This window comes from Takifugu rubripes, chromosome 7, assembly GCF_901000725.2.
Source record: "Takifugu rubripes chromosome 7, fTakRub1.2, whole genome shotgun sequence".
In the NCBI taxonomy this organism is placed as follows: Eukaryota; Metazoa; Chordata; class Actinopteri; order Tetraodontiformes; family Tetraodontidae; genus Takifugu; species Takifugu rubripes.
This window is the reverse complement of record NC_042291.1, coordinates 297,742-320,566: the sequence shown is the minus strand read 5'-3', so window position 1 is coordinate 320,566 and position 22,825 is coordinate 297,742. Positions and strand designations below refer to the sequence as shown.

Below are 22,825 nucleotides of genomic sequence, written 5' to 3'. Positions count from 1 at the left end.
CAATTAATACAGGAATCACAAGGGGGGTTGCCTTAGAGTTTATTTCTACACATGTAATGCAAATACACATTTGAACATATTAAATGTTGTAAGTTACAGCACCCAGTTGAAGACCCATGAAGTCAATTATATTGCGTAAATGCTAAAGCAGTATAAAAACCAATCATATTCATAACCTTTGGATTTACATAAGCAGGCGTAGTGATGGGATTTCTTTCCTAACCAAACTTTCTTCTCTTATTTCCTTGTTTATTAAAAGTAAGACATGACCATCATACAATGTTTGAGTGCTGCTCTGGCTGCAGGGTACAGAGATGAGAAAGGAGAAGATGAGCAGACAACAGTAGGATATCAAAAGACCAGGGCAGGGTTCATGACCCTCTCCATCCATCTATCTGTCCATCTGCCTGCCTGTCTCTTGGTTCCTAACTACAGATCAATCACAAGATCTCTATAATTAAGAATTCAGAGTGATTCCAGAAACTGAAGCTTCACACATGTTTTTTGGTTTTCTTTTTACAACAGGGTGACAGTCATCAGCAGAATCCCTATCCTCCAGATATAATAGGCAGTGAATTGAGTCACTGGTAATGCAGTGATTCTATTTTACGTAGAAATGATAATACTGTCTATAACTTGCAAGACATGGCTGTTGTGGAAAGAACTAAAGACCACTTGCAATAAAAAAGAAGAGTATGTCATGCATAGGGAGGTGGATCATTGTTTGATAGAACACAGCTTGGAAAAGCTAGCTTACACCAAAGTACGTCAAGCACGTAGAAGAAAAATGACTTGATGCTTCCACAGCTGCAGCAAAGCCATCAGTTTGGAAAATTTACAGCATCTAGTGTTTAGTTACAGACCATAACCTTGTTAAAATATTTCTGCGGGCATTATTTTGTAAATGTAGGAGAAATAGTGTCCTGAATATTACGTTTCATAAGATATGAAATAACATTGACAGGACATGTAGAGCTTTTCTTTGGAAGTGGATTTTTACTGCTTGGTATGATGCTAGTGTGAAAATGGGAAAGGATAACTGACTTGTAAAATGGAGCTTTCAGATTGAAAGACTGTGATATCAAATTTTCATAAAATCATCTACTTTTAAAAAGTTCTGTATGTATAGTACATGCATTACAGTGTATCACATCTTTTTCCTTGCAAATGACATAAAGCGATACTTCACCACACCCCTGGCTACTCGTCTTGATATTCTTCATAAACAGATGCCACCCAAACACATCAAAACCACGGTCCTTGTGTAAAAGGACAAAAGGACCTTGTTTGTATTTGTCTCTCATTTCCCCCCTCTTTCTCTCTCTCTGGTTGGTGGTCCAAACTCCTGGAGGTATGGTCTCAGTTGCTCTGGCAGCAAACACCCTTATTGCTCAAGGTTTGGGTGGGCTCAACTGTGATTGGTACCACATTGGAGGCTGGTGAAAAGTCTGAATCACTTCGTCCTGACATCTGCCTTTGGGACACAATGTTGTAGATGGCTGTCGGAGAGAAGAGGGAGAGGTGATTTACATGTAATTGCAGATAAATCCATACAACAAAGGGACCTATGGAGTTGAGAACAAACCAAAACATTGGCATTATGCATGTACCCATATATTCTTAAAAGTCACAGTTATATTTTTCTGCCTTGTCATGTTACATATTTAACCAGATTAACTTATATACTTGATTCTTCCGGAGCATCATAGCTACTTTTATAACAATTCAATGACTTTGATATTATTACTGATGATTAAGTAATCATCATCATCATCTTCATCATCATCATCATCATCATTTATAATGGAAGCCCCACTGATATTCAAGTACATTACCCATAAACAGGCATACAAATTGGAAACAAAAAACAAATACTTATAAAGAAAAGAGAAATTCTTGATGTATCAAGCTGAAAATAATCAAAGCAAAAGCATTTGAAACTGAAACTATACCATGGATGCTAAAACTATGATACAAACAACAACAGTGATGTTTATGCCTAACTCATCTGACGGTGATTATTCCGCATTTTTTGTGTTTTCAGAGAAATCTGAAAAAGTGACATGAGCACTATTTATAGAGGGTGTCCATATGAAGCTCTGCTTTGGTTGAAATGGGTCTTCTTATGTGACTGTGGGAAATATGACAAATAGCAGAAACACAATCCAAACAGAAAGCACATATTAACAGAGTTTTCAGGCCCTGGAGCACACAAAGTGGAAGAACCACTAACTGCTGGATTGTCTATTTCTGCAGGGTTTGAATCAGTCACTGCAATTGCCTGTTCCTGTTTTTACTAAATTTTCAGGATCACATTTCCAATAGATGAGCAATCCCTCCATTAGGAAGACTGCTTGCAAAGGTTTTCTTAAGAAATTCATTAAAATGTATTTAGTGAACACATACACATACACAAACACACACACATACACACACACATACAGTATATGTAGCAACCACTGGTTTTGTTACATTATTACATTTCTCTTGAAAAAATTAACTCACTAGATATTCTTCTGGTGTGCAAATAATCCATATTTTTAAAAATCCAACCGTGCATATTTTTATCAACCAATTTGCCAACGATATAAAATGGAATTTTCTGCCATCTATCGGTGTAAGCTGTGTATTACATGTGAAAGGTATATTAAATATTTTAAAAAATCCCTCCATCCGTCAACAAAATCTACAAACAAATATTTATACTCACAATCACATACAAGATCAATTTGCAATCTCACGAAAGAAAAAAATAACAATACCACAATGCTCTACGGAAAAAATGTGCTGTTAATCAATTATGGCATACAAAAAATATCAAAAAAGTACTGGACACTGACCTGTGAGAATAGTATGGAACGCCAGCTCCACATTAGAGGAGTCTAATGCTGACGTCTCCAAGAAAGACAATCCATATTTCTCTTTAAATGCACAACAGCACAGGGAAAAATTAAACTGTGTTAAAGGTTCTAAATGTGGAAAAAAGGAATACCAAAACAGTAAAAACAGGAAGTGCTTGACAATAAAGTTTTTGTCACTATTAGAGAAAGAAACATTTGATGTTCCACTCAAAACAACAGGCAAAACAAAATGTTGACAAGTGTAGTTAAATCCTAAGAATACTTAAATTAATGTCAGGCATTTAAGTTGCAATAATTATTAATTACCTATGATATGAGTATTATCAAGTGAATATTATAAGTCCTTATTATTACAGCTTTAACTGAGTGGTCTAATAAACAGAAGCTCAAAGGACTAATTCCCTGTTTAAATGGCACGGACAGAATGCAGATATAGTCCTCGTTATACCTGCAAAGGCCCTGGCTTCATCTATAGGCACCGCCCTGAGGTGGCGTAGATCACTTTTGTTGCCCACCAGCATGATGACTATGTTGCTGTCAGCATGGTCCTGCAGCTCCTTCAGCCAGCGCTCAGCATTTTCATAGGTCAGGTGTTTGGCAATATCATAAACCAACAAAGCTCCCACCGCTCCACGGTAGTAACTAAAAAGAACAACACAAAATAGTTTTGCTGTCTCACTGAAATACACGGAGACACACAAGAAACAATCTGAAACATAACGTTTTAAATGGGGACTGAAATACTAGCAACCAGTTCCTGGCAATGCTGATTTAATTAAATGGATTTTTTTAACTTTAGACACATACCAAGACTTGACCGTTTGGATTTTTAAGAAACAAATACTTTGTGAGGAAACAGCACTGAAAAACAAGCTTCTTCTCATCTTTAGGTGATTAGAGTGGGGGGCTAAATGGGGCTGCTCGCTTTAATCAACATATGTGCTGTTTAGATTCATGTGTAGGCCAGACAAAACAAAGCGATGATGATTCCACTGGGTGTTAAAAAGCTAATATCCTCACGCAGAAGTGATAGCTCGGTATCTTTCCTGTCCCGCTGTGTCCCAGATCTGAGCCTTGACAGTCTTGCCTTCCACCTTGATGCTGCGAGTGGCAAACTCTACCCCGATGGTGCTCTTGCTCTCCAGGTTAAATTCATTTCGGGTGAAGCGGGATAGCAAGTTACTCTTTCCAACACCCGAATCACCAATCAGCACAACTATAGATAAATAAAAGGGTTAAAAAAGGGGGGAAAAAAGGAGCATTAATGAACATGATGAGTGCTGGATGCTTTATGAATGTCAGAGGTTGTGCTGTAATGGATAGCTATATTGGTTAATATTACAAACACAATGTAACAAGGTAGGATAATGATTTTATACAATTTCTATTTTCAAAATGTAAGCCATACAAAAGACTACCATATATGGTAAAAAGAAATATTTTTTAAAAGTGTATGTGACTGTTTATACTACAAATCTAAATGTTTGCTTATTTAATCGTATCTGCGGTAAAATATTTGCACTAACATTAAATAAGTCTTATACATTATAGCTTAACATTTCTTGAAAACAGTCTACTTGGTAAGTATACATTTTAATGCATTTTCCAAAGAAAACACACCATCCCACTTCAGATTTTACTGTACAGTAATTTTTATACTTTTTATATAGAGTTAATTAACAATGAGTGAGTTGTTCCTGTAATGCTAATCATCCCTCACTGTTAAAAAACATAGTTTTTGTGTCCACCTGCAATCTTAAATTAATCCGTTAGATAAGCGAGCTGGTCTTAAGAATGTTAACTTGTTATAAACTGTTGACTGCATTGTTGAAATCTTTGACAAACCACCATGTCTGAACTTGCATGTTACAAACACAGCACATTCTGAACAAAATCAAGTGCAGACACTTGTCCGCATTAAAAGAAAAGGTATTCTGCACTATTGAATCAGAAATCATTTGGCAGCTGCATAATGACCTCCGGCCCCGCTGAAGTGATTGTGCATCATATTTTTTGTGTGTGTTTCTGTGCTCTGTGCCTCTCCTCTCCCTCTCCTCTCCTTTCCTCTCCTCTCCCCCTCCTTCTCCTTCTCCTTTTCCTCTCCCTCTCCTCTTCTTTCCTCTCCTCTTTCCCCTCCTCCTCCTTCTCCTCTCCTCTACCTCCCCTCCACTCTACTTCTCCTCTCCTCTACCCCTCTCCTCTCCTACCTATCCTATCCTCTACCTGTCCTCCCCCTTCTCCTCTCTCTTTACCCAGCCGGCCATCAGCAGGAGGGTCCCCCTACATGAGCCTGGTCCTGCTCAAGGTTTCTTCCTGTTAAAGGGGAGTTTTTCCTTGCCACTGTTGCTTGTCTGGGGTCAGGCCCTGGGATTCTGGAAAGCGCCTTGAAACAATTTTGATTGTATAAGACGCTATATAAATAAAGATTGATTGATTGATTGACATACCTGCTGTTGGATGCCATGCAGAAACACACCTCTGTCATTAGAATCTACCATAAAAGATTTTAGGTGGAGGACAAAACTAGTTGTGCAATTATTTCCTGGTCTTTAGTCATCAAACAGGTCCAATCACAGTTGAATTACACACCCATTCCATTACCTTATGCAGGGTTCTAATCTTAAATCACTATCATACTTTCCTCAACTGAGGACATCATTTGAACAGCTTTCACTCTGACTCTTTAAAGAGGTTGTTGATTTAGACAATGAATGTTTCTAACAGAAATATGACGCAACGACAAAAATTTGATTACTACTGTACTGGCACTAATACACAAACTGACAGTGAGTTTTACAATAAAATGAATGGCATTTATGGAATAGATTGACCCACACCAACAGTCAGGTGGGACGTGCATGTGACAGCTCATCCAATCTGACTCACATTTGCAGTGAGGAGAAAAGAGGCTGAGGAATCCCACAAGTGCTAAACCAGCACTGGAAGCTTTGATCTCAAATCAATGGCCAGATATAAGTCATTACCTGACCAGGGTCCTGGCTTGTCTTTGTCACCTATAGCTTTGGTATAAGGTAAAGTATTGTATGAGACCACTTAATCTCGACTTTACAAGTAGCATTACGCACATTTCATGCAGGTATTTCCAGTTTGACAACACGTGTTTGTTTAGCATTCTATATTTGAACATACCATCAACAGTCCCATTTCCTCCAGTTCATGTAAAGGCAGAAGCATGATCTAGTAACTTACTAAACCGTCATGCTAAAATACGCTATCTATACCATTTCAGAGACAAGTGCTTCAATAAATAAATAAATAAATAAATAAAATCAACATATCCTGATAAATATAAAGACGTTTTATGTTTAAATCATGTGTGTAATGCCGTCAAAAAGTACCTTTTACACAAACTATGTGGCTCAAAAGTATAAATATAGCGATTTTACCTCTTTTCTCAAACGATCTGTATGAAAGCTAGAGCAGTGTCTTCGCCATTTATGGTTGGCACCCCTGTGGTTTTACACCCAAAGTGATAGGGGCAAATAAATGTCCACACCAAAGTTGCTGAAAGGAGACTGTCAGTGTGACAGCCGCGAATTTCGGACCCCAGGAAGGAGCCGCCACAGCTGGCGGCAGGTGCCTCTGTCCCGGCTCAACTGGGGCGACTGTTTCCTGCTTTTACGCTGAATTTTTGGGCCAATAACATAATAACACATGACAAGTGGCCTTAACTCGCTGCTGTATTGCATGTTTGCCTTAAACACTCACCTTTGAAAAGATAGTCATATTCGTCTTCTCTGCTCATCTTAGCTTATCTTATCGGCGAGTCTGCGTATTTCTTCCGACTCTAACAAACTTCTGGCACACGATTCTGGCAACGATGACGTGTGTGATCCAACCAGCCACTTCAGCCTATTGTCACACAATTGCCGTCGACTATAAATATATATATGTATATATATATAAAAATAAAAAATAAAAAGTCCGAACAAGTTCCCAGCAGTTGGACGAGTTAGTCTCTTCGTTTTCTGCCGCTTGCCATCATCGAAGCGGCACTATGACGTCATCAGAGTCGACCCGCCCCTGCCTTGTTCCAAATGGTTCCTGACGTATCGATGCCTGTCGCGAGCGCCCACGTGATTGGCCCGATGTGCTGCGGTTCATGACGTGTGTTGTGGCGTATGATGTTGAAGCCGTATAGAGTACGGAGAGGAAAAGAGACTTTCTAGGTCAGATACTGCGTCTATGGGCGCTAGCTGTGCTAGAGGCCTCCCTGAACACGGAGGCAACATGTATGACGAAGAACGCCGTTTAGCCAAGCCTCTTTAGTTTCATTTGAGTATTTGCCTTGTCTCGACTAAACAGGTAGATTTGTTCTTATTTCACTGTAATGCCCTAAAAGCTACAGTGATGTTCAGAAAAATTAGGAAGAGGAATTGGAAAATGGTTTCAAACGTATTTACGAGTGGACAGTGAATATATGAATAAAGAATAATAATTTTGAAAGTGAAAGTCACCAATAAAAATGCATTTTGGTAATGGGCAAATTTACTTAATCCCCACTCTATGACACCATTAAAGGAAAAAAATATAGGAAAAAGAGGATGGATGGAAATCAGTTGGCATTAATCAGTTGATTTCTACAGCATTTATGAATGCAAAAAACCTTGGCCTCAATGACATTGTGTTTAAATGTCTTACAAATTAAAAATGTTTATGTTTGGCTTTGATTAACCATGAGCAAATACCCTTTAAATCTTGATTTAATCTTGAAGATAAAAATGTAACTTGTCATTGAGTGCTACTGTTGACTGTCATATTTCCTGAGCTGCTTATACAATACAAAATCAAAAAATACACAGTTTATTTATCAGTAAATTAAAACAAGATTCCTAAATAGAATTTGAATCAAATCTGATTCAAATCAGATTTGAACAACTTGTGGTTAATGTTCTGAATATGTTTCACCACCCAAACTGTTAATATCAAGAAAACATTAACCTTGTGTGTCATTTACTGTACATTTTAAGATATTACATGCATAGTGATGTGTCTGTTAGTCCAATCCCTTGTGAATAAAAAAAGTTGGAATGATTAAATGTCTTCAACAGGAACTGTTAAAATGATGCCGGTCACAAGCTGTTTTAATTCATATAAAAACTATAACATAACAAATCCAAGACCATTTTTTAACTTTAAGTATTTTTATTTTTGAAGGATCTGTTCACGTTTCACTCCAGAGCAACCTGGCAGAGCGAGTTGTTTTGCAAAGAAGAATGGAGAACTATTGCAGTGTTGAAATGTGCTGGCTTGATTGAGACACATCCACCCCATCCAGCAGTTTATTGCTGTGATTGTAGCAAGACATCTTCTAAAGACTGACCTGAAGGGGGTGGATATTTATGCAAACACTTATTAAAATTTTTAAACATCAAAGAACCCCCCCCCCCAAAATCATTTTCCAAAAAAACAGTGGCTGTACTGTGAATATATTTTAAAAGTACCATATGCGCCAGTGACATATACCTCCAATGGCTGCTGTGATCCCAGAACTCATTGAGCACCATCAACCTTTGGGGTGAGTAGGGAGTTAAAGTATCCAGGTTATTTAAAGAAGCTTGTGATCAGATGTTCCTGCAACAGGGTTTGTTTTCTGTTATGATTTCTGCTTTGGAGCTGTTGAGAGAAACGCCTCTGTTGGCACCCTGAACCAATTCCTTATTGTGTGTCTTTTTCTGAATCTCTGTGGGGAAAGATACATGTAATTTATATCAGGATTTCAAAGAATTAAAAGAAAAAGCAGATTCACTTTTCTTGGGTGCAGACAAGTAAAATGCAATATGTTCAGGCTTTTTTTAAATTATATTTCATGAATGAATGAAAGTTAGCAAAAAATTATTTTAACATAAAATATCTACGTTCATTATGATTGTTAAACTTATAGTATTTTTATACTATTTTTAAACAATGTTAATATGTAGATACAATTGAGATCTGTAAATGTAATCAAATATAAAATTAGAGACTCACCCATTAAGACATTGTTGAATGCTGCCTCCACATTAGTGGACTCCAAAGCAGAGCTCTCCAGAAACAAGAGCTTGTGATTTTCTAAAGAAATAAAAGTTATCGGTGACTCAATTGACTTATTCTCGATCATTTTTGTTCATACACAATTCAAACATGAATCTATCACAAATGAACAGATCCTGTAACTACTGAGAAGACATAAGAGGAAAAATCTGATTTTGAATCTAAATATGAGATATTAAATGCTTATAATTGCTTCACTGATATCAAATTAACCACTGCTTGGTTATTTTCTAACAACACTAAAAGATACTTTATTTTCTACATACTTTGTCATTGTCTTTTCAACGTCATGTCGCATGAATTAAAAAACAGACATTGTTGCTTTTGTTATCATGAAGAAATAAGACCAGGAGAATTGATTTAAATTGTGAGACAAGCAATTATGCAAAAACATTTAACACCAAAGTGCAAAACGCAAATACAAAGTCTGCTTTATTTAACTAATTTGTATTACCTGTTTCCTCGTGCCTACTTCAATACAGAGATTTAATTTGTGGATTTAATATTACAGTTCCTTTTTGGACTTAATAATACCTGCAAAGCCTCGAGCCTCCTCAGTGGGCACGGATCTTTCTAACTCCAGGTCAGTCTTGTTGCCCACCAACATGACCACAATATTAGCCTCAGCATGTTCATATAGTTCCTTTAGCCAGCGTTCCATGCTGTCATAAGTGAGGTGTTTGGTGATATCATAGACTAACAAGGCACCAACAGCACCTCTGTAATACCTGTTGAAAGGAAGAGGAGCTGTCACAATATACTGTATACAATATTCTTTAATATATTGTATTTTTTTTTTTAAATCACCAAAACTGTTTTTCTACAGTGAGTTGGTTTTCTTTTTGTATTGTTTTTTCTTTTTATCCGACCAATTGGCTTTTGGAGTCTGTGCAGCCAGCGTTGTTTGTTTGATTATCCTAAGGAATTTAGAAATTTAGAAGCGGTCTTGGTTAGTTTGGTTTGGTTTACAGCTTTAATATTCAGACATACTGGCTGCTATACAGCTATGGAGCAAAAAAAGATGGGGGAAAAAAATCCAAAACTGTCTTTTTGTTTGCTTTATAAATTTAGACCGAGTGGAACAGTTGGTTGTGGAACAGCGAACAACTGGAAGGGGCATCTCTACTGTCACCATTCGACAAAAGGCCAAAGCGATTGCTGAAGAAATGGACATTGAGCACTTCCAAGGAGGTCCGTATTGATGTTTTCGCTTTATGAGGAGGCGGCATCTCTCCATACGCGCAAGGACAACTGTTGTGCAGTGGCTGCCCGGGGATTACTAGGAGAGGGTGGCCATCTTCCGCACCTACTGCCACGACAAGATAACCGCACCCAGCCACATCACCAACATGGATGAACCGGTCGGTGAGTCTGATTCAGATGATGAACAAGAGGAATTCGGGATACAGCTGTTTAATTCAGATACAGAAGATGAAAACTTTGATGCTTTTGTGGAAGAAGAATGAATATTTTGTTCAATAAATGTGTCAAAACTCACTGTTTTACTTCCATTGTCATTTTTTACTGTATGTTTCAGCATGTGCCTAATAATACGGTGCGCCTTATGTATGTGTTAAATACAGATATAGCACCCGTAACTGAGATTGCGCCTTTTATTACAGTGCGCCTTATGGTCGTGAAAATACAGTACATTTGGCATCACCACTTGAGTTTTCAAATTTTAGCCATGAAATTCTCTATTTAAACAGTTAAAACAAAAACTCTACCATACTTTATCCCAAATCACTGACATTCTTTTGGCTGAAAAGCTAATTTATTGATTAAGAACATATTAATCAATTGATGCGATGATAAATATCAGTTTTACTTCAGGTTTTGGCAAAACACAGAAAATTTTAAGGAGTGGTAAATTGTGGTGCTTCATACAATTGCGGTGCTTCTTGTGCTTAAGTGAAAACACATATTTCTTATGTATCAACTTGCTGTTTAGCATTAAGATATACTCCAAAATAAGTATGAGTAGAGTAAAATAAAATGGGTGAGTTAGGGCGGCATGGTGGTGTGGTGGTTAGCACTGTGGCCTCACAGCAAAAAGGCCTCGGGTTCGATCCCCGGTTGGGATTGATTGGGGACTTTCTGTGTGGAGTTTGCATGTTCTCCCTGTGCCTGCGTGGGTTTTCTCCGGGTACTCCGGCTTCCTCCCACAGTACAAAGACATGCATGATTGGGGATTAGGCTAATTGGAAACTCTAAAATTGCCCATAGGTGTGAGTGTGAGAGAGAATGGTTGTTTGTCTACAGTATATGTGTTAGCCCTGCGATTGACTGGCGTCCAGTCCAGGGTGTACCCTGCCTCCGCCCATTGTGCTGGGATAGGCTCCAGTCCCCCCGCGACCCTCAGTGGAGGAACAAGCGGTAGAAAATAAGTGAGTGAGTTAAGAAATTGATGCAAAATAAATGTGCTAAAAATGAATCGCCCATTCTACAGAGGGTGGATATAAAAGTAAATGGAAGATGGATGTCTTACGCAGAAGTAATGGCCCGGTATCGCTCCAGCCCAGCAGTATCCCAGATCTGGGCCTTTATTGTAAAGCCGTTGAGCTCCACAGTCCGTGTGCTGAACTCCACCCCAATAGTCGTGCGGCTATCATGGTTGAACTCATTTTTGGTATAGCGAGATAGCAGATTGCTCTTTCCTACACCTGACTCCCCGATCAGAACCACTGTAGGAACAAAATAAAGTAAACATTAGCATTTATTGTTGTTTTTTGGGGGAGGGGGGGTGATTTCACATAGTTAAACCTAGTTGTCAATGGATTATAGCCTTTCTGAATTTACTGTATGTCTTAAGGCAAGGTGTGTCTGTCTTGCATTGCACACAAATCCGGTTTTTAGGTGTCTTAAACTGAGTGTGATTACAACACTGAGGATATAATCAGGGTCTGATTTTAGAAATAACACCACACCTTTTAAAAGTCTTTAGACCTAATGCAAGTGAGGAGAATGTTGAGTAAAACAGGGACAATGTAGTTTGTCAATCCATAATGAAATGCCTGAAATAATGTACTGTTTATTTATTTAATCAATTATCAATTTGAAGTTCTAACCTGATAGTTTTCTCAGTGTTTCCAACTCAAACATCCTTATCTGCTGACATTCCCTCTATAAACACCTTTTCTGTTGATGAAAAACATTCAGAAATATATTTTTGTTTCTGGAAATAAGTTTGCAAGTGAATCCATGTCTGGTTGAACTAGATAAGCAGCTACTTCCTTTCATCTCATTTAGAGGACGCTACTTAGAGGGTAAACAGAATGAGAACAGGGCACCATCTCGCCTCAATGACTAATATTCACTTAAAAGACTAACACTGGGTTTCACTTGTTACTCACTGACTCAGAGGTACAAGTAACAATAAAGGGTTAGGCAGTTAAACTAGTACAGCTTGTAAAGTGTGACTGAAAACTCCCAGAAATCTCAGCATAAAGAAACACATTCACAGGTGGGGTGTGCACAGACTTGTGCACCAAAAACCAAATTTTCATCAAAAGTGTACAAGTGAGGGTGAAATAGTATAATCTAAAAATGTGCTTTCTTGCTACATGTTGTAGAGGACTAACTGTCATATTGGGCTGTAGCTACAAGCTGCTGCTACTCAATGTTGTGTAAAGACTGGAAACAAGGGAAGCTCCTGTTGGCAAGCTTGTCCAGTCTTGCCAACAGGAAAAAAAATTCCACCAATGCAAATGTTATTGATTAACTCATTGCTTTTGCTGTTACATACCAAAAAGTAACATATTAAGCCAAATTTCTATCTGTTATGTGTTTTTTCTCTAAACTCTACATTACATTGATTAAAAATCAGCTGCCATTACATATTTTTAGGGGCAGTGTATTTTACTTGTTCTTGACTGTGGGGTCACAAGGAGGGTGCTGGAACCTATCCCAGCTGCATAGGGGCATATGGGCAAAGGCATGGTACACCCCGGAAGGAGTCACCCGTTCATCACTGGGTCCTGTGTAAACATTTGGCACCTTTCTCAGTAGTGCTCTGATGGTGTCCTGGCACCTCTCCCTGCTAACAACACACCAGACAGACAAAGGTGCAGACAAAGGTGTGTCTACACCTGGGCCTGAACTGAGAGGCCTCTGCTTCTCAACCCAGTCCCCTTACCACCTGATCCCAGCTTGTAGATATAGTGCTTGCCAAGTGCATGAGAATAAAAGTGCAACAGTTATTTTGGCAGTCCTTTGAGCATTAGAGCAGCTATATGAAAAAAAGGCATTTAAAATAATCATAAAATGGCCCTAATATGTAAGCAGACATTAAGAAATGATGTTAATTTCAAATATGCATATCTGACAACAGGATTCCAGCCCTATTTCAAAAGCTAATTGGCAGCTCAGAAGTAATGCTGATGACATGTGACATTTTGTGTTTTGGCTTGTTGCGCCACCCTCTACCAATCTTCCAATCACAGTCAGCGCTTCGCCATCCAGGTTGCCAGTTTCCACTGAGCTGCAGCTACTCACGTTTTGAGTCACAAATGTCTGACGTTACTAAACCTAAAAGTTGTACATGGAGGTTCTCATTCATGCATGAAACATAAACAAAATCAACGGACAATAAATTTATAGTGTATGACTTATCATCTGCCAAGATAGCTCATTGTAGTAGACATTCTTGCTGGATTTGGTAACCTCTCCTCGACGGCGAGGGGGGGAGCATACCACACTCTACAGTAGTTTGAAAGTGTTGCAGTACCAGTTTTGGTCACAATCTTAAATGTAGTTCCTTCAAATACATAAACTGTATGGATATAACAGGGGTTTTCAGTAGTTTGTATGAACACAAGTACTAGGCTGAAAGTTGGTAAAGGAAGGGCCATTTTTGCTATGCTTGATTTTTTGCTATGTTATGGCTAATTATTAAAGCATAAATTGATTCAATTAGGCAGCAAAAGTTTTAATGCAGGATCATGTTTTAAATTTGGAGTAGGTTCTTAGTCATCTCAGTGAGTCTTTTATTTTTTTGGGGGGGGGGGTTAAATCGTAATTACTACATAAGGAAACTAGTTGCAATGCTGGCTCAAAGGGAGTTGAGACGAACAGAATAATAGAGAAACAATTGCAACCTGCTGGCCTATTCATAATGTTCGAATAAATAGGAAAAAAGAGAGAACCTTTGTATGTATTAATTTCCGCACAATGGAGCAAAGAGTTCCAGCAATGCACTATGAGATTGCAACACTAATTTCGTACCAGTCCTTGCTTCCAGTGCTGTTCATATTGCGTTTTTTTTTTTTTTCAAGTAATCCTCAGATAACCTACTACAGTTAATATAAGTCTGGAAAATAATGTTAAACAAGCGTTTCCATTTTCCTTGTTTGAGGTAATTGTTGACTGCAAAATGCCCATCCCACATTCCTTTTCTACAACTGAGTTACTTGTTAGACAAACAAGACCAGTAAGTTCTGTGGCTATTAGTGGCTTCCATGCTTTCAAGCTGAGTTTATGTCTTTGTCTTTGCTTGTTGTGTTGTTTTATTTTTATTGCAACACTTTTAAGTGGCATCTACAAAATGTAAAAAAGTATTTTAAAGCCATTCTATGTTTAAAAAATTGTTCCAAAATCAAATCAAGCTAATAGTATGTTGCGCAATTGTTTGTGTTAATTAAAATTGTTAACTCAAGAAAATTGAATGGCACTGTTCCTATTTTTCATTTTTCTGATGGGGTATAAGGATCACTTGTATGTGAAACTAGGTCAGAAGGTGCCGATTGGTCAATGTGCTATCTTAACTGGGTGGACTTTTTTTTATTTGGTTCCTGACTATCATGGTGAAAACTCTGGGAGAACCATTTTTTCTTGTAGTTTCAAGGGGGAAATGCCCACCAAAACAGTTTTCTGATAAGTGCCACTCATTCCTAATCTTAGTCATGGGTGGTTGTCTGGAATCTATTAGAACTACTTTGTGAGAGGCAGAAATACATTCACCGTTCTGTCACATGCATACTGTGCTTAAGGGTAATTTGGAATCTCAATTCTGAAAACTCAGCTTCAATCCATTCAGTCAACGAGACTCATTTCAAATTAAATTTTAAATGAAAGATTTAAAAAACATTGTTATAAAAGTACATGATAATATCAGACTTTTCTGTCTTTTTAGGATTGTGTGACCCATAGCTATATAGATATAGTTCAGTATCAGTTAAAATTTTTTCACAAAGATCAGCTCCAGGTTTCCCTATCATGATCTCAATAATGCAGGTCAGAATTTTTTTTTTTAAATGAATAGAGAAAGACTGTACGTTAGCTAATGGAATTTCTTATTGAATACAGTAACATAGGGAGGCAGAATAAAGGACCCATTCTGGTTGCCACACTATTCCACACCATGCATGCATATTTCTTCCCTATTGAAGGTTACTGTTCAAATGTTGAAGCCTGGAGGAATTTACAAAGTTTGTTTAAGGTGATTTGTGTATATACAGTGCTTCTATGTCAAATTACTTGCAATGAACATGAGAGTATCATTGAAGAAAAAAAATGATTTTATAAAAAAAAAGTACTTCACATTTAAAGGACATACTGAGAAAGTCACTCAGATATGGAGAAAATCTACTCACCCTTGAAGACAAAGTTGTAGGCCTCATCTGACCCCATGTTGTGCTCATTCAGAGTTGCCAGCCCACCGTTTTACTGCTTTGTCTTCTACACCCAACACTGACAGTGAATCACGCCAACATTAACTGAGGTGTCATTCAGAGGAGGAAGGAGGGCAGCTGCGCAAATGTTTGAGCAGGTAAACCCCAGGTTCCACCCTTATGCCCTTCACTCACTTCTTTCTAAATTAATAGAAAGCTGGGTAGTTTGAACAAAATCTCCCTAACATATCCATCCAGTTTCTGGTGCAGCAGGCGGGGTTTTGTCAGGAAGTGTTGAGTCACTAAGGGAGGTGTGACTGTGTCATATGGCTTTATTCAGGCTAAATATGGTTAAATTCAGGCCAAAATCGAATATGTACTTGAATATGTAACATGGTTTGCAAAAATAAAACACAATTTAAAAAAAATAATTCTTTTTTAATGCGAAACAAACATCTTCAACAAAATCTACAAGTACAAAACAAAGCAGATATCCCGCCGGTTGTGCAGGTTTCAGAAGTCCCTTGTAGTTTAGCCTCCACAACAGGTGGCGGTGCAAATCGACTGAACATGAACGCTGCAAAAATAAGACGTAAGAAAAGGATCAGCCATTGAACCAGGATGAGCGGCCGATATTTGAGCGAGTGGTTGTTGTGACGTGACTAAAGGACCACCATCTTGGTACAGGGCTAGCAGAGGAAGCGTATCTGCGTGTAAAGGAGAGGTACTCCATAAATAAAACTGAAAGTACAATTATTCACTGGATTTTGGACTGATTTCCAAACGGTTTGATTTTCATCACACACATCTATTAGACAGAGTGGTAGTTTTAAAAAATGCTGGGTTTGCTATCGAAGTACCGAGTTTGTTAAATGTTATCAGCAGCAGTAGTCTGATAAAACTGAAAAGCTTCAAGTCCGGATTTTATTAATGATATTATTGGCCCTCTACACTACCCCGCGTATTACACAGAAATTAGGTAGAATATCGTATCTTTATAAGGCCCTTTAACACTGCACGAAAATATTGCTTCGACCGGGAAAAACAGCAACTCGGCTTGCGTGGAATATGAAAAGCCGCGTCGTCCCGCTAAATTCCCTGATGATGTTGATATACCAGCCTGTTGCATTCTGATTTTGACACTAGACATCATGTCAAGAGAGACTGATCTCTGAAGGGCAGAGATTTATTTTTTTACCCCGTTTTTTTGTATGGGACAGTTATTGATGGGATTGTTTCCAGCCTGGGACACACCAAGTGGCCTTATTAGGAACTTTGGAAATTAATAGTTATATGGCCACTTAGCACTGGCTAAGCCCCCTCCACTACACTAAAACATTTTTGCCTCAAAGTTTAGGTTTATTGATACTTTGTGAAAGAAATGTAAGACACATAGAGACAAATTTGAAAACATTCTTAACACAAATTCTACACCTTCACTTAGTAGCCTGTGTGTGTGTTTGTGTGCGTGTGTGTGTGTGTGTATTTATATTTATCTGGAGACCTTAGCTGGATTGGTGAAGAACACCTTGTTTATTCTCCTTGCCTCTACTACTCTTGAGTAGTCTTAAGTCGAGTAGCCAGGGCTGTGAGCCTTTGCTTAGTAGTCTCCAGTGTCTCAGGTATGGACAGTTTGTTGTACTTCTTGGGCTGCTCTGTCCTTAGATTCACACCTCTACTTAGCTCTGTCAGGAGGCTGACTTCTCTCCGTGTTGCCATGATTTTTGCCTCTAGCCTTCTCCTCCATGGTGCCATTTGCTCCTTATGGCTATTCATGCTCTTCATCTTATAGCCAAGCATCTGTAGGATAACCGTTGCCGCTGCATACATCAACTGATTGGTCTCAGTCATGGTAGTGGTAGGGATGGTTGACAGTGCTGTATTTATATCCTTCAGTAGAGATTGGTCTGGTACTTTGTTTGTTAGCCTTGACAGGGAGGTGGTTGAGTACCCCCAGGACTTCATGATTTTCTCTCAGGTAAGCTGCCCTTGTGTCGAGTCTATCTGTCATGGGGCTTTGTACCCAATCTCGATATCAGGGGGTGATGGTGAAGCTGATCTGGCGTCCTGGTACCCCCTTGCCATAGCATATTTGTACCGTTGATGAGGCACAACGCTGTACCTCTTCAATCTCTAGCTGCGATAGCAACTTCTTATTACGGATATTTGAACACTGAGCTAATAGCTGCTTCTTAGTCAGTGAGGATGTGGGGTTTTTAAAGGGCCCATTTATCCCACATCCTCTGCATGTACCCTCTCTCGCTGGGGTTACTCCCGTAGTAACACTCCATCAGTACCCCCTTCTCTGTCCTGCTCCATGAATGTGTATATATATTTTTTTATATATACATACATATATATATATATATATATATATATACATTTGAAAAATATATATATGTATGTGTGTGTGTGTGTGTGTGTGTGTGTGTGTGTGTGTGTGTGTGTGTGTGTGTGTGTGTGTGTGTGTGTGTGTGTGTGTGTGTGTGTGTGGTTTACGCCACTGACTTTGGTACGGAAGGTTGTCGGTTCGAATCCAGGCAAGCCCTTAGGCAAGGCTCCTTACGCATATATGCCTACACCTCAGTATATATATGGACAAAAATGGACTTTATACTGGATCACATTAATAATTACTTTGTACTTTCTTTGAAAGAAGAAAGAAGTTTTTTGTTTCACAAACCATAAGAAAGAGCTTGGTGAGTTATTTTTGTCCATATATACCTCAATATATATATATATATATATATATATGTGTGTGTTCCAAAGCCCTACTTATTTAGGTTCAGTAAAGAACCAACATTTGAAATACTATCTCATGTCATAGTTTTTCTAATTTATTTTACTTTTTAATTGAGACATTGATCAGATAACTGTCTCTCTACCAAAATTTAAAAAACAAATTTTGGCTTGGTCCATCATAAGAACAGTTTTACCCTCAACAGCTACTTTATATGAAACAGTAAGAATATTAATAACAAAAGTAAATCTTTATTTTTGATAAAAGGTTCAGAAATGGTATTTTAGTGGTCACCCAACTCTTCAATAAGGAAGGTAAACTTTTTAATTACCAAGAATTTCTTATTCATAAGATCCCTGTGGCCCCAAAGTAATTTTCTATTGTTTAATAGAAAACCCCCCCTTCCCCAATAGATACTAATTAGTTAAAAAGGTAAACAAACCTTTCTCTAAAAATGTTCATCAGTGGTACCCTGTGAATTTTTTTTAAAGCCAGATTTAACACTGACATACATCAATGCCAATGTCTTACAGCTTCTGTGATTTGCACTAAGAGACCATCTTCTGTCTATTCTGGACTTGTGAGTATACTCTGGGATTATGACAAGGCATCTGTCGCTTTATACTGGATCACATTAATAATTACTTTGTACTTTCTTTGAAAGAAGAAAGAAGTTTTTTGTTTCACAAACCATAAGAAAGAGCTTGGTGAGTTATTTTTGTCCAATATTGTTATGATGCTTGCCAAGTTTTATATTGACAATTACAAAGTATTAACATTGAAAACCTCTTTTTATGTCTTCAAATAAAGGGATTGAATCATATGTAAATTAAATATTTACAAGTTGTGACACAAGTTCCATGTTTTTCAATGCTATTAAGTTTTTTTTCTGTTTGGCACCAGTTTTGTCTTTACCCTGCATGTTTAAACCCTGCCTGGCATTACTTTTCTTGTTTAATTTAAAACAAAGTTCTGGTTTACCTGTAATTAAAACACTTTTTCAAATGACAAAAACAAGAACTGAGGTCATGGTGTTTGGTCCTGAACCTCTCACGGATAGATTAGATCACATGATCACTCTAGATGGTATCTCATTAACATCTAGTCTCTCTGTGAGGAATCTAGGAGTAACTTTTGACCAAAATCTCTCCTTCAACTCACACATTAAAATAGTCTCTAGATGTGCCTTTTTTCACTTGAGGAACATCACAAAGATCAGGAAACTACTGATGCGGCATGATGCTGAAAAGTTAGTCCATGCATTTGTTGCTTCCAGGTTGGACTATTGTAATTATTTATTATCAGAGGCCCCCCTGCTATGGAACCAGCTCCCTGTCCAGGTACGGGAGGCTGACTCCAGCTCTACTTTTAAAATTAGGCTTAAAACCTACCTCTTTGAAAAAGCTTATTGTTACTAATTCTGCAGTTCCATTTACTATCATAGACAGACAAATTATCATACCTAGGGGGTCGTCTAATCATTAGGTTAACATCTTAGCTATGCTATTATAGGCCAAGACTGCCGGGGTCCAGAAACATGATCACCTGACAGGCCTCTGTCACCCCCCCCACTGGGTCATGGTTTCCTCTCCTCTCCATTCTATCCTCTACCTGTCCTCCCCCTTCTCTTCTCTCTCTACCCAACCAGCCATCAGCAGGAGGGTCCCCCTACATGAGCCTGGTTCTGCTCAAGGTTTCTTCCTGTTAAAGGGGAGTTTTTCCTTGCCACTGTTGCTTGTTAGGGGTTAGGCCCTGGGATTCTGGAAAGCGCCTTGAAACAATTTTGATTGTAAAAGACGCTATATAAATAAAGACTGATTTTGATTTGATTAAAACAACACAACACTGAGAATTGAATGGGCTGTTTAAACTTTTTACTTTGGCATATAGTATTTCACATTTATATTATACGTATATTATATTATGTAAATTTCCCCGTGTGGGACAATAAAGGACCTGAATCTGAAAGTAGTGATATGTTTTGAATTCAAAGGGAGAGAAAGTGAAAATACCAATACCATACATTCTGATTTAAAGAATTAACTTCAAAAAAGGTGTTTGAGTAATGAAGGTGTTAGCTTACTATAGATCACTTAAGAACTAAAATTATGCCATAAATTGCAGCTATACTTGTAGCTTTTCAGTGATCTCTTTTAAACTAACATTCTTAATTTTTAGGATAATGCATGTCACATGCAACGTTTGGTCAAGACAAAATGAACAATTCCAAAAGTTTATTTTAAAGCAAAACAGCAAATATGCCTTTATTTAGAGAAACTCTTTTTCACTCTGCTTGCATTAAATATCAAATGAAGCTATACCAGTACATTCACCAGAAACAAATGTATTCAGAACAATCGTAGAGTGAACAATATTTTAAAAATTATTAATATTGAACTGCTTCCCACAATTAATCATTCACTCACATAATTAAATATGTACAAAGAATATTACTGTTCAATAATAACAATGGTAGAATTCTTCCTAGCAGACACAAATGACAGCATCACTATGATGCAGCCACCTGGGTTAATGGTTCTTCCAGGTACTGAACCAGAGCTTCTGCCTGTAAACACAACATGCACAGATCATTGTATTCACATTGCAGATTCACAGTGAAGAAAAATGATAGTCACATCTAGAATTACAGGTCACATCTTCAATTGGGACAAAATGCCATTCTGGTACTAAAGCTTTTCAGAATCTTGGAATAGAGTATTTTTTTTATAGTAACAAATTCTAATTCTGTTTCTTTGTTTCTATAATATAAGAGAACTAACTAAAACAAGTACGGTAATAACTGGTCAAAACATCTAAGGATGTATGTATATATATATATATATATATATATATATATATATATATATATATAGGACTATGTAGGACAAGCTATGTAGGACAATTTTAAATAGATTTTAATTCCTTACTTTGGCTTTGAGCATTCCAAAACCCACTGTTTCCTTGGCATACATGCAAAGCAGTAGGTTAGCTACACAAGTAATGGCCACTCTTCCTTCCTGAAAAAGAACACAGGAAATGTATTTGTATTCTTTTTGCATCGATTAAAATAGTAGAGACCAAATCCCTTCTTACCATGCAATCCATCAGTATGAATTTGAGCTTGTCTTCATTAAAGGCTAGGTGGCCATTCTTGTCGTAGGCTGCCCAGATGTTACTGGCAATGGCAGCTGTGACACGTGCATCAGTATCGCCATACCCAGAGTAAGCCAGAAGTGAACCTTCATTATTTAATAAACTGTTGAAAAAATATATACAGTATTTCATATATTACGGTACTCAGAAATTCACCATTAAACCTTATACAGCTCACTACATTGTAAACAAGTGCAGTTTTAAGACCTAAAAAGTCAACTGTTATTGATAACTGAGTAAACATAAGACATGTTTTTAGAATAAACTGTGAAATATGAGAATATCAGTTTGGAATTTTGAGCTTATAAATGAATTTTAATTAAACAGCCAATTGCCTACTTCTATGAATCAGACACAAAATTAGCTTATTTATCCCTACAACCTGTTTTAGGAACTGCGTAATGTTAATCATTATAATCACACAAATCTGTGGAATTGGACGTGAACTTTGCCTAGCACTAGCATAACCATCCAAAACATTTGCTTTAGTCTCTTATTTTTACTTACAGTGTGCTCTGGACTCCGTTTGTATTCGCCTGACTGAGAACTTGCGTTAAAGCCTTTGGTCGTAACATAACGACCTTCTTAATTGATTTTTAGTTGATTGATGCAACTGAACCGTGTAATTCGAGAATCAAAATCGTTTCGGACTTTTCTTCAAAACCTCAGTCAGGTGACTTGTTTCTCCTTTTCCGCATGTCTTCTTCTTCGTCTTCTGGTCGTTGACAGTTATCAAATCCGCTTCTAGTACATTACCGCCCCTTAGCGGTGTGGAATGTGGATCAAGAGCTTGACTAAAAAGCCCACACTCACTCGTAGAGACAATCATGATAGTATGAGACGCTATATAGATAAAGATTGATTGATTGATGGATTGATGGATTGATTGATTGATTGATTGATAATTACAAATACGTGTGCCAAATCAATGACAGCACCAGTTGAATAATTTTGATGGGTGTTTTTTTTCAGTATGCGAAATAGTCACTTTTCTCAGAGATAACAATTAAGTATTTATTAAACTAGCTTATTTTTTACGTTATGGTTTGGCAGTGAAGCATCTTTAACTGCAGGTGAATTTAGTGATTTGTCAGAAGTAAAAAAAAAAAAAAGCAAAAAAAACTCTACTTCAGCCGTGAAGAAATAAACGCATGCACTAATCCTTCTACATCACTTTGGGACAAAAAGTGGGTGATAAACGACAGACCTTGAAACATGCTTCATATGGGTAGCTATGATTCAAGATCCAAGATTCCTTACAGTCAGGGTGGGGACAGGTTAATGCCACTCAGCAAGTCTACATCAGTAGAGATTATGTTCTTGATTTGTTTTGAGCCAAGTGTAATAACTTCAGTTTAATCTAAGTTCAACTGTAGGAAATTTCTTGCCATGCTTATGTCTTTGAGGCA

General features: G+C 37.7%; 3 protein-coding genes across 5 annotated transcripts; all 3 read right to left on the bottom strand.

Moving 5' to 3' along the window:
* Positions 1-22: 22 nt before the first annotated feature.
* Positions 23-6,890, bottom strand: rab11al (RAB11a, member RAS oncogene family, like). Its single transcript, XM_003977101.3, has 5 exons — positions 6,591-6,890; positions 3,882-4,077; positions 3,310-3,503; positions 2,841-2,921; positions 23-1,499 (listed from the first exon to the last, which is right to left on the bottom strand). Exons 1-5 carry the CDS (start codon positions 6,625-6,627, stop codon positions 1,360-1,362), a joined length of 648 nt encoding a protein of 215 aa, XP_003977150.1. The 5' UTR covers positions 6,628-6,890; the 3' UTR covers positions 23-1,359.
* Positions 6,891-8,007: 1,117 nt separating this feature from the next.
* On the bottom strand, positions 8,008-15,812 carry rab25b (RAB25, member RAS oncogene family b). 3 transcript variants are annotated; one of them, XR_003888888.1, is made up of 7 exons: positions 15,506-15,812; positions 11,984-12,053; positions 11,404-11,599; positions 9,450-9,643; positions 8,853-8,933; positions 8,349-8,565; positions 8,008-8,205 (listed from the first exon to the last, which is right to left on the bottom strand). XR_003888888.1 is itself a non-coding variant. In XM_029838332.1 (5 exons), the coding sequence occupies exons 1-5, from the start codon at positions 15,540-15,542 to the stop codon at positions 8,447-8,449; spliced, it is 627 nt and encodes a 208-aa protein (XP_029694192.1). In that variant the 5' UTR covers positions 15,543-15,811; the 3' UTR covers positions 8,008-8,446. The 3 variants fall into 3 exon arrangements, 1 of the variants encoding a protein (XP_029694192.1); XR_003888887.1 differs by lacking the exon at positions 11,984-12,053 and having other exon boundaries at positions 15,506-15,810; XM_029838332.1 differs by lacking the exon at positions 11,984-12,053 and having other exon boundaries at positions 8,008-8,565; positions 15,506-15,811.
* A 4,672-nt stretch (positions 15,813-20,484) lies between these two features.
* lamtor2 (late endosomal/lysosomal adaptor, MAPK and MTOR activator 2) lies at positions 20,485-22,143 on the bottom strand. Its single transcript, XM_003977100.3, has 4 exons — positions 21,924-22,143; positions 21,357-21,519; positions 21,191-21,280; positions 20,485-20,829 (listed from the first exon to the last, which is right to left on the bottom strand). Exons 1-4 carry the CDS (start codon positions 21,989-21,991, stop codon positions 20,773-20,775), a joined length of 378 nt encoding a protein of 125 aa, XP_003977149.1. The 5' UTR covers positions 21,992-22,143; the 3' UTR covers positions 20,485-20,772.
* Between the last annotated feature and the right edge of the window lie 682 nt (positions 22,144-22,825).

Excerpts from the sequence above, each read along its gene's own strand:
- rab11al (XM_003977101.3), bottom strand. The coding sequence starts at position 6,627 with ATGAGCAGAGAAGACGAATATGACTATCTTTTCAAAG. Across the intron at positions 4,078-6,590 it reads ATATGACTATCTTTTCAAAG|TTGTGCTGATTGGTGATTCG; the intron begins GTGAGTGTTTAA and ends ATTTATCTATAG. Across the intron at positions 2,922-3,309 it reads TGAAGCCAGGGCCTTTGCAG|AGAAATATGGATTGTCTTTC; the intron begins GTATAACGAGGA and ends GTGCATTTAAAG.
- lamtor2 (XM_003977100.3), bottom strand. The coding sequence starts at position 21,991 with ATGTTACGACCAAAGGCTTTAACGCAAGTTCTCAGTCAGGCGAATACA. Across the intron at positions 21,520-21,923 it reads AACGGAGTCCAGAGCACACT|TTTATTAAATAATGAAGGTT; the intron begins GTAAGTAAAAAT and ends TTTTTTCAACAG. Across the intron at positions 20,830-21,190 it reads TTGGAATGCTCAAAGCCAAA|GCAGAAGCTCTGGTTCAGTA; the intron begins GTAAGGAATTAA and ends TTGTGTTTACAG.
- rab25b (XM_029838332.1), bottom strand. The coding sequence starts at position 15,542 with ATGGGGTCAGATGAGGCCTACAACTTTGTCTTCAAGG. Across the intron at positions 11,600-15,505 it reads CTACAACTTTGTCTTCAAGG|TGGTTCTGATCGGGGAGTCA; the intron begins GTGAGTAGATTT and ends TTGTTCCTACAG. Across the intron at positions 9,644-11,403 it reads TACCGGGCCATTACTTCTGC|GTATTACAGAGGTGCTGTTG; the intron begins GTAAGACATCCA and ends TCCTTTCAACAG.